Raw genomic sequence first — 11462 nt, forward strand, 5'->3', positions numbered from 1 at the left:
TCATCTCCACAAACACCACAGCTGACATCATACTTGATGCCCGCAGGTGGGAAACTCTTCTTCTAAGACCAGGAACCAGGAAGGATGGCTCCTAACACCACCCTTTCTCAGGATTATATGTGAAGTCCTAGCTGACAAAAGAAGATAAGAAAATTCAATATGAGGTATAGTGACTATGGAAGATGAAATAAAACCATCTCTGTACACATGTGACATGGTTTTCTATGTACAAAACCCAAAAGAATCCACACAAGAAGTACTCTTCACCTGATGAGGGATGATAGCATGGTTGCAAGAAACACAAGATTCCTACACGACACTCAAGTTACTCACTTTCATACCAGCAATAAAGAAATGGATTTGAAACTGAACACACAGTTCCGTGTACACTGACAACCCAAAAGTGATCCATTTAGGCCTAAATATAACAAAATATGCAAAGATCTTTATGAGGAAAACTACAAGACTCTCCTAAACAAAATCAGAGGAGACTATACAAATCTTTTATATATATGCAAAGATAGACCATGTTCATGGATAAGAAGACTCATTATTGTCTAGATATCCATTCTTCCCAACTTGATCAATACATTAGGTCAAACACAATCTACAGCTCGGGAAGTTATGACTGAGGTATTGATCACGTGATTCTACAGGTTGCATGGAGAGAAAATGACTCAGTGGAGCCCACACCATGTTGGTGAAGAGGCTCCCACCTCCTTTTTCAAGACCTCCTATAAAGTTACAATCATCAAGACAGTACTGATTTGGGTAGAGAAATGCCAAATACATCCTGCCACAGAAGAGAGAGCCCAAAATAGACCCATGCATAGATGGTGATCTGATCTTTGACAAGGAGCAGAGGCAATACTATGGATAAAGACAGTCTCTTCAACATATGATGATGGAACAGCCAGACATCCATGTGCAAAAAAAAACAAAAACAAAAACAAAAAAAACAAAAAAACTGAGACACAGAGCTCACAGCCTTCACAAAAATTAATTCTGTGGATCAGTGACTTCCATATAAATGAAGACGGGGGAAACTCCTACTGGATAACATAGAAGAAATCTAGATGTTATTGAGACAGGCAAGTATGTTTCTGAAAGACACAAAAGGCATAATTCATGAAGGAACGCTGAGATAAGCAGGAATTCAGTAAAATGAAACACTTCTCTGCAAAGAAAATCACAGGAAGACATAGAGAAGCCCCAGACACGGAGAAAAAATCTGCAAAAGGCATATCTGATAAAGAAGTGTTAGCCAACATATATAAAGAGCTCTGAAAACTCAACAAGAAGAAAACCAACAATCCAATCAAGAAAGAGGCCAAAGGCACGAACAGGCATCTCACCAAAGAGGATACACAGGTGGGAAAGTGCACAGGAAAGATGCCCCACATCACATGTCCTCAGGGAAATGCAAACAGAAGCAATGAGACATCCCTGCACACCTTAGAATGACACAGTTTGAGAACTGCCTCCACCCTGTGCTGGTGAGAAGGCGTCACCCCAGGAGCTCTCACTCCTGCTCCTGGGAATGCAACACGGCGCCACCGCTTTGGAAACTGGCCTGTGGTTTCTTGCAAACCTCAACATGTTCCTACCATACAATCCAGCCACTTCCCTCCTGGGTAATTGCCCAAGGAGTTGAAAACCTAGTTCACACTAAAACCTACTCCTAGATGTATTTAACAACTTCCTTCATAATTGCCAAGACCTGGAAGCACCAAGTGGTCCTGCACTTGATGAATAAATAAATAAACTGGTCAATCCAGACAAGGGAACATCACCAGCTCTAAAATGAAACAAGCTATCAAATCACAAAAAGACTCCCAGGGAACTTAAATGCATGTTACCACATGAAAGACGCCAATGTGAAGGGTACACACTGTTACAACTACATGACATTCTGGAAAAGGCAAATTAATTTGTTATGTTTATTTATATCTTTTGAGAGAGAGAGAGAGAGCACCCAGTGGAGAAGCAGAGGAAGAGACAGAGAGAGAGAGAGAGAGAGAGAGAATGCCAAGCAGTCTCCAAGCTGTCAGCACAGGGTCCAATGAAGGATTCAAACCCCAAATCTATGAGATCATAACCTGAGCAGAAATCAAGAGTCAGACAATTAATGAATGGAAACACCCAGGCACCCCAAAAGGGAAGGTTGTGGAAACAGTAAAATCATCAGCATTTTCCCTGGGTTGGGGGAGGAGTCATGAACAGGGGGAACGCAGGATTTTACAGCAGTGAAAAGACTCTGTGTGCTACTATAATGGTAGATATATGTCTTTCTCCCTTTATCTGAACTCACAGACCACGGAGTGGCTGATGGGCAGGGAGGAGGCCACAGGCCCAAGTGAGCCCACCGTCAAGAGAAACTTTGGCAAGTCCTTCTGGGACAAGGCCACCGAGGTCATGATGGGGATGGGCTCATATATGGAAACGGGTGGGCTTTTTGCTTCAAAGATCACTTAGGCCTGTTCCACTTGCTCCCCAAGTCACCCCCCTGACCTGCAGATCAGCAGTTTCTTTGCACCTGGGACCCAGGAGTCCAGTCCCAGCTGTGCCTCTGGCCCTCAGTTTCTGGAAGGAAGGCAGATCTTCCAGGGGATCCTTGCAGCGCTGTTCCCAGAGTGTCAGGGATGCTCCACAGCTTTCTGGCTTCTCCTCCATTGTGCAGCCTCAAGCCTGAGGAAGGGGCTCGCCCCTCCTGACTTAGAAAGTGCTAGGAGCCTGTGCAGACGGGGGAAATCCCGACAACGTCCGAGGACCCACCTCATAGACTTTAGAGACCCCAGTTCTACATGCTGACAAGTTGGTCAGGAGTCCCCCCCAAAGAAGTTTGTTTCAACTGTAAATTCCCAATGTCATGGAGAAGATGCTGTTTGGTACTCTCCCCTCCACCCCACACCCCTACAATATCCCACATTCCAGAACTAGACCAAGACACTCTGAGATGAAAACACTCTATGGCACACGTCTTCAGGAGCCTCTTCCTAGGTACCCGACACTTGTCCTGGGAAGAGAACCACTTGTCACCATTGATGTTGACCTTGACCACTGCTCCAGGCAGTGCCTGTCAGCAATGTGTTATGACTCTTTTGAGTTCTCCCCTCCATTTCTAAGGGAATGGCCTCATGTGAGTAACAGACCAGGAGATGGAAGCATCCCCTCAGGTGTCAACTTCCAGCAATGGGGGGGGGGAGGGGAACAGAGGGGACAGGACACACCTCAGGGGACTGACACCATTACCTAGGCAGTGGTCAAGGGAACAGTCTGGACAACGTGAGAGACAAGTTAGGACCTGTCCCCAGGGGCAGGTCAGGGAGGTGGGGAAAGGCCACAGGGCATGGTGGGGGACGGGGGGGGGAGGGGAACAGCTGGAAGTGAGACCAAGAGAGAGTCTGAGGCATGACTGGGAAGGAGGCTGCAGTCAGAGGCTGCCCCGGGGGCTCATGGGAGAGGAGTGCAGGCGCCTCCCCCTCTAGAGCACATGGGCAGGTGTTTGCTTCATGTTGCAGGGTTCTGAGATTAGGATACATGGTAGAATTGATGTTACTTAGTGACACATAAAACATTGATGTATCTAGATTATTGATACAAAGTAGCTTTGAGAAACACAGTAGCTACAATGAACTGTGAGAAAATGGATGGGTTCCCTTGAGAAGCAGGGCTCGGTATACAAAAGTGGAAAGGAGACTCATTTGCTCTAGTTTTCATCATATGTGTATAATCTGTTATTTGTCATCAGGAGCTGTCTTCCAGCGAGACATGAAATGATTTATTTCCTCTGGGTCATTCATCGTTGAACATTTGAGGCAACAGAGGCACCTGGGTGGCTCAGTGGGTTAAGTATCAGGCTCTTGATATCGGCTCAAGTCATGATCTCTCAGTTCCTGAGATCCAGCCTGGTGTTGGGCTCAGAGCACTGACAGCATGTAGCTTACTTGGGATTTTCTCCCCCTCTCTCACTCTGCCCCTACCTGCTATGTGCACTCTCTCTCTCCCTCTCTCTCCAAATAAATAAACACTTTTAAATTAATCAAATAAAATTTAAGCCAACAAAGTTCAGTCTACATATTTTAAGTAGGCTCACAGCCCACATGGCTGGGGATTGACACCACCCCCAGATCACAAGTCGCACCCTCCACAGATCAGCTAGCCGGGCACCCCTAGACTTCCTCTTTAATGTAGGTGCTATTGGGTGCACCTGGTGACTCAGTCGATTGGGGGTCTGACTGCTGATCTTGGATTATCTCCTGATCTCATGGGTTCATGGGTTGGAGCCCTGGGTTGGGTTCTGGGCTGACAGCACTAAGTCTGCCTGGGATTCTGTCTCTTCCTCTCTGTGCCTCTCTCCTGCTCTTGCTCTCTCTCTCTCTCGCAAAATGAAGAAATATACTTGAAAAAAATATAAAGGTACTATTTGCTGAGTACGTAATGCTAGGCACTGATTTATGGTTTTTTTTTTTTTTTTTCATTTAACCCCATGAACAGGTTGATGAGGACAGTCCATTAGCATCCTCTCTGGGCTTAGGAGAAACTGGATGTGAACAGAGGCAGGAGACTTGCCCAGGGCCCTGCAGCAGGAGAGTGAAGGCGGGCAGGTGCTGCAGCTGGGAGTGCTCCGGGGGGACAAGGCTGTATGGGCGTGCACCTGGGGGAGATCATGCAGGATGGGGGTGCTACTTGGGGACACCATGTGGGATGGGGTTCTCCTGGGAGAATTAAGGCAGGATGGGGGTGCTTCCAGGGGGCACCAGGTAAGATGGGATGTTCTCAAGGGGGACCAGGCAGAATGCAAGTGGTCCAAGTGGGGGATAAAGTAGAATGTGATTGTTACTGGGGAGAGGGGGAGAACCAGTGCTTTTACAGATTCCCCAGCACTGGCCATTCTGTCTCTCAGAGCGTCTCCACCTGACTGACAGGGATGACTGCACCCCCAGCCCAGAGAGGGGAGCAGGAAGGGATGGACAGGACCACAGAGGCCTCACTGGGAAGCGGGCTGTGCTGTTGACGTGGGCGCCTTTCCTCAGTCCATCAAGTCAGGATCATTCCAGGGAGCAAAACCTTCTCTCATGACCAGGTATTTACCGCCAATGACCTGCCACCTTAGGGACCCCTGTGTCCCATCTCCCTCCCGGGAATCTGCCCTCACCCTCAGCATCTGTCTCAGCATCTGTCCTACTCTCCCCTCCAGGCTGTTTCACCCCAGAAACCTGGATCAGGATCTTGAGTCTCACACTCAGGATCCTCAAGGGATCCCCCTTTCCCAGGTAACCCACCTGCTCCCAGCCCCCCATAACCCTCCCCCACCCCTAGTCACAGTCCTGGACCTCAGAAACCCACCCTCATCCTCAGCCCGCACCCCTCCTACACCAGGACCTCGCCCCCCACCGCTCACCTGGGCTCCTACCTTCCAGGTCTGCCTCCTGATCCCTGAGTCCTGGCTGCACATTTACGTCTACACTGCCGCCCCCTGGGACCTGACACCCCTCCCAGTGTCGCTGGCGCTAATCTCCCCCTTCTGCCCTGTGGTGGGTCTGGGGTCAAAGGGAGAAGTTCCGCGGCCTCGCCCCTCTCAGCCCCACCTGAGCCCCCCAAGCCTCCCTGAGCATCCTCCCTCCCAGCCCTGAGGACAGGCAGCACCGCCACCTGGCGGCCGAGGACAGAACTGCCGCTGGAGACTTCCTGCCCAGAAGCCCTCCACCATCAGCTCAGCGGCACACACAGGTCATGAGCGCCTACTGTGTGCAGCACAGGGAAGCAGCGACAGGAAGCTAAGTCCTTGCCCTAGAGGAGGGCCCAGGCTGGCGGGGGGTAGACACAGAAATCCGCTCGGGGAAGGCTGTGGGAGCCTCAGTCCAGAGGGCCTCGGCGTTTTCTTTCAACAGGAAGGTGGCTCTAGGGAGGGGGACTGGGTGGCCGAATGGGGGACAGGTGGGTGCACAGGGACACCAGGAAAGGTAGGAGTCGTAGTCACGGGAACAAATGTGGCTCAGGCCCCAGAGGACCTGGTCTCTGTCCCTGATGGAGGCCCAGGCAGCTGTAGGCAGAGGAGGCTGGTCCGAGTGCTGTGGGCTTCCTGCTCCGGGTCTGGGTGATAGTGTCCCAGGGGTGGCCGAGGCTGGCCGGGTGGGAATTCCACTTAGAGGTAACACGAGCCCCTCATGCAAGAATGTCTACCAGTAGAGAGACAGACAGACAGACAGAGAGCTAAATATACATGCAGCATGGTGGGAAGGAGGAAGGTGATTCAGTGACGGAGGGTCCCCGTGCATGGAGGGTGGCAAGTGACATGGCCGAGCCCTAAGAGGAAGGAACCTGACAACAGGCACCTGGAGACCTGGTGACACAGCCCTCAGCAGCAGCGGGTCCTGGGCCACCAGCCACTGAGCCCGAGGCCTGAGGACAGAGGGGAGAAGTGGGGAGAGCATACAGGGGGGAGGCAGAGCCAGGCCGAGGAGGCTGGGGTCAAGGTCAGGACAGCACGGCCACCCGGCAGGCGGGGACTGCGGGGGGATCCGTGTCCCAGGCCACCTGAGCATGAAGGACAGCACGGCAGCAGGACCACGGCCCCTCCTCCCTGGCTGGGCCCCCGTCCAGCTGGGGGTGGGGTCTGCAGCTTCCATAGGAAAACGGAACCCCTGAGGTCCAGGACGGCCTTTCCATCATGTGTCCTCAGGTGTCACAAGGTCACGTGGGCAGTGGGCGCCCAATGCATGTTTCCTGGATGGAGGAAGGGTCTCCTCCCACAGGCCTTACGGACGAGTTGGGACAATTCTCTGGACACCAGGCTTCGACGTGGGTCACACTCCGCACCTGAATCAAGCAGACGACTCCTCCCACAGGCGGCCCCACAGACGAGGCCTTGGGCTCTGAGCCGCCTTCTCAGGAAGGGGTTCGAGGCTCAGGTCAGAGCTCGAGGCCCTGCCTGCTTGACTCTGCTCCTCGGGCTTCTGACCACCCAGTTCCCGCAGCTCCGGCGGGAGAGGGCTGACAGTTGCTGTCACGCTGACCTACCCCAGTGAGCATGCATCTCTCCCCTGCCCCAGCAGGTGCAGGCCCCAGCACAGGGACAGAAGGGACCCACCTGTAAGTGGGAATTTCCCAGATCAGGCCAAGAATCACACGCTAATTAGAGGAGCTCCGTAGGGCCTCTGCACTAAAAGAGAAAGAAGGAACGTGGATCCCGGAGTCATATATGTTGTGAAATCTGATTAAAGCATCTAAAGTGTTTCCTGGGGCGTCTGGGTGCCTCAGTCGGTTAAGCGTCCATCCCTTGATTTTGGTTCAGGTCATGATCTCACAGTTTTGTGGGTTCAAGCCCCTTGTTGATGTCTGCTGTACACCATGAGTCTCCCCAGGATTCTCTCTCTCTCTGTCCCTTCCTACTCATGCTCTTTCTCTCTTAAAATAAATAAACCTTAAAAACTTAAAACAATGGGTTACCTTTCTAATATCACCCATCTAGAAAAACGTAAATAAATAATCAGATGTCCCCACAGGAGTAGGGAGTGTATCTCAGGAGGGATCTGCCTGTAGCATCTCCCACATTCCTCTGACCTGCGGGCCCCACCCCCGATGCAGAGGAGGGTCTCTCAGAACCCACCCCCCTAGTTAGCACTGAAAATCCTGATTCAGGTAAATCGGGTGCCCATTTCTGGACACGGTGAGTGACACTGGCCTGGCGGGGCCGTGTTCTCCCCACCAGCCCCCCCCCCTCCCCACAGGGCAGCTCATGGACAAGCTGCTCCTGTTTGTTGAGCCCTATCTGGTCGCAGCAGTGGGACCCCATGGATGCACTGATGTGAGCTGTTGAGGGGGGACTGTGGGCCCCCAACCCAGACCCTCCCGGACGGTGGACTCCTTCCTTCCACGACCTGCTCATGAGTGCCTGCTGTGTGCCAGCCCCTGGGCCAGGTGCACAGACACGTCCACGAGCTCCCGGCACAGGCTCCGCCCCGCACTCATTTTCCCAGGAGGAGACAGGCCCTAGGAGGTGCCCGCAATGAAGAAGGGGAGTGGGGATCTGGAGTCACATTACGAGGTCAGAGCAGGTGTCACCAAGGACACCTCTAAAAACAGACCCACAGGAGGTGAGAAGTGACCCTGGACATCTGGGGAACTGCCTGCCTGGGGGAAGTGATGGCCCATGTCATGGCCTCAGGCAAGACAAGGCCTGTCGTGTTCCAAGAGGGAGAGTCAGGTGCCCAGAGCCTACGTGAGTCCAGGTAAGACAGGGAGGAGACTGAGATCAGAGAGGTGTCAGGAGCCATATCAACTCCACCCTGACTTAGAGACCGGGGACCCCAGGGCGGGAAGGGCCTCAGAGCTGCCCTGTGACCCACCACCTGCTGGGCAGGTGAGACACCAGGGGACAGGTGGGAGGCACGCCCCGGGCTCCGGGATAGAACTTGGCTCCTGAACTCCTTTCTCAGACCTGACTCTGAGCGGAGCTGCCCTGGCCTGGGCCGGAGGGAGGGCTGTGCTGTCTGCCCTGCGGTGTCCAGGAGGGACCAGCTCCTTGGGGCCCTGAAGGTGGGATTGGAACAGATGGGTGTGTCCGCCACCCCTACAAAATCGTCCACCTGGGGATGCTGTGCACACAGCTTCACCTATAAGCCCTGCACCTGATGAGGCTGGGACTCAGGGAAGCCCCTGACCCAGCACCCTGCCCTGACAGCAGCCCAGCCGTGCTCAGGACGCTCCCCAGCCTTGCTGCCTGGTTCTCCGCGACTGTCTCTGGTTGGACCCTGGGAAGAGCCCTTGGGGCGGCCAGCCTGGTGTGTAGGGGTGGTGGGGTGGGGAGGGGGGCGATGAGGAAGGGTGGCCCAGGGCGGCCTAGGCAAGAGCAGGGTGCACAGTCAGCGTGTCTGCCAGGCTCCTGGGGGGCCCTTGCCTGTCCCAGGGTGTTTGCTGCTGCAGGTCTCCAGAGTCTCCTTGGGAAACAGGTGCTGGGCAGGGGAAGGGGGGAGGGCAGAGCAGAGAGTAGGGAGGAGTGGAGGTGACAGGTGGCCCTTAACCTGCCAGAGACACTGGGAAACGTGTCATGCCCCTCCACCACCCACAGGTTTGTCTCTCTTCGCTACAACAGCCCCAGAAAGGGGAAACAGATGCACTTGAGGAAAGGGCTGCCTACCTGGGACTCTCCTCTCCCACCCAAATTCCTGAATGCCTCAGGATGAGCCCCGTGTGGAGACCCCCCCTACACTGCCAGGTCCAGGCGGTCCAGGTTCTGGACCTGCACATTTGCAGACAGGAAGGAGGTTGGGTCCGTGCACTGCAGTACGATGCGGGGTTCAGTGAGAAGATTGTGCACAGAGAGGGCTAAATTTGGACACACTTGCTGTCCATGGTGTGGACGCCAGAGTGGAACAAACGAAGCGAAGGGGACTTTAGGTGTTTGGCTGAAGTGAGTGGGTGGATGGTGGGACCTGATCCAGGGAGAAATATCATCAGAGCTGGGGGAGGCCCCTGGTAGACAAAAATTCAGTTTCCTGCAGGTAAACTCTGGCTTCCAAGAGCAGATGTCGATCAGGAGCCGCGAGAGGGTGTCGAGTCAGGACTGGAGACGTGGCCTCAGCACAGCCAGGCTCCCACCAGGGCTTAGCTGGAGTCCCCTGGGGAGAGAGGAGGGCTGGGCGCTGACCAGCAGAGGATGGGCCAGTATAGACGGAGCGGGAGGGGCGGGTGGGGAACCTGCTGAGGGCGGAGTCATAGTCACAGAAAATACACATTTTTAAACTAAGATTGAAAATACAAAGCCAGAGTAGATCTTAGACAGTTTCATCTATTTTCATTTTTAAGTGTTATTTATTAAGTTTTGAGACAGAGACAGAGAGAGAACACATATCCTGACAGCTGGGAGATTTTAACTGGATGAGGCTGGATGATTTGACTGCATAATGACTTTGTCCCAGAGGCTGACATTTCTGACAGACTGATGTCGTCCATGTGGGGAACCTGGGGTCTGTGTAGGGAGGCCAAGGAACTGAGGCTGAGCGGAACTGGAATACAGTTTTGGACCCATTTACATACTCAGGACCCCTTGATCTACCACGACCTGGGTCCTCTGGTGAACTTGTACACAAGGACTTCGTGTAGAAATTCACAAATGTTGCCTAAATCCAACTCTGCACAGAGCAGTCGGGGAGGGGGGGGGAAGGGGCGGGACCAGGGTTTCAGGCTTCACACTCATAATGAGGTATCACCGAGGGTGGATTCCCTGTTGCTTCCAGTTAAATCTCCATCCTGACCTGGCCTGGCGTGCGGACCTCAGTGTAAACAGGACGGAGAGGGGTCTATTGTTGTAAATGTGCTTCACTCGATCCCTGGAATGCAGACAAAGGAACAGGGAGGCCCCAGAGGGACCCCACAGATGCCGAGCTGTTCACATGACCTCCCCCCACAGCGCCCAGCACTGCATGGACCCGTGTTAATACTTCATGTCTGGAAGGGATACAAACACGAGGCCAGAAAGTGCAGATGAGTGGGTTTGACCAACTCACACCCAGGCTCACAGGGACGGGGGGGACCCAGCCTCACCTTGTCCCTGCTGTCCCGGGACACCTGCATGGCTTCATGGACGCCACCACCATGGTCCCTGGGCTTCTCCTGCGACCCTGCACCTGAGCCCCACACACACGGAGCTGAATCTGAGCCTTGGGAACCTTGCCCTCCCCCCACCAGGACCCCACGGTGATGCCCACACCCACCAGCCTCCCGGGGGACATTCCCTGAGCAGCAAAATGCAGGGGAGGGAGCTGAGGGTCAGTGGGGGAGGGGGGGAGGAGTGTGGGCAGGGGAAGGAGACGAGCACCTGCCTCTCCCAGGCTCCAAGCTCTTCCTCTCCCCACGTGAGCACCGCAGGTACAGCCCAGCTCCGAGGACCAGCAGCACGACCCCAAGAGCCCCCAGGATGTTTCGAAGTAAAGACGCACCGGCCTGTCCGTGTGGACCTGTTTCTCCCTCAGGGACGGTGAAGAAGGATGAGACAAGGGACAACGTCAGACGCCCATTGCCAAGCACGTGGAGGCGTCTGAAGGGGCGGGTCTCAGCTGGAGAGGGGGGACATGGCAGGTGCTTTCACCAACCAGTGCTGAGCCCTGCTGGGGGCCGGGTGCTGAGAGGAACAGGACAGGGTCCCCGCGCTGGAGGAGCTCGTCAGAGGGGGCGGGGCTGGGACACGCACAGGCAGCCGCCAGGGCCATGCGGTGCACTAGAGGTTTACAGCAGGTACGCAGGCCTTCAGGGAGGGCTTCCCGGGGGAGGTGAGGGATGCACCGAGCCTTGAGGGAGGAGGGGGAGGTTACCAGATGCTCAGGGGGGTGTGGACCAAGGAAGGAGGGACGAGACCAGGAACACCGTGTCCAATCACCAGCCCTGGGGGCAGCCAGCACCCCTGCAGCAGGTGGAGGAGGACCCGGGCAGGGAGGAGCCGGGGAGGAGGATGAGCGGGA

At 54.4% G+C, this 11462-nt stretch overlaps 1 protein-coding gene across 11 annotated transcripts in view; it reads right to left on the reverse strand.

Moving 5' to 3' along the window:
- Nucleotides 1-11462, reverse strand: part of LOC120227102 (SLAM family member 8-like) — a 102053-nt gene that overhangs the window by 34314 nt on the left and 56277 nt on the right. For 5 of the 11 annotated variants that reach the window (XM_039225261.1, XM_039225262.1, XM_039225267.1 and 2 more), the window contains exon 4: nt 10948-10973. In XM_039225261.1, coding sequence (XP_039081192.1) covers nt 10948-10973 — 26 coding nt within the window. Of the gene's footprint in view, nt 1-10031; nt 10335-10544; nt 10632-10822; nt 10924-10947; nt 10974-11462 lie in introns of those variants that run through there. The other 6 variants (XM_039225265.1, XM_039225264.1, XM_039225263.1 and 3 more) reach the window with 6 other exon arrangements.

This window comes from Hyaena hyaena, unplaced genomic scaffold, assembly GCF_003009895.1.
Source record: "Hyaena hyaena isolate Hyena2069 unplaced genomic scaffold, ASM300989v1 scaffold_2004, whole genome shotgun sequence".
Taxonomy (NCBI): domain Eukaryota; kingdom Metazoa; phylum Chordata; class Mammalia; order Carnivora; family Hyaenidae; genus Hyaena; species Hyaena hyaena.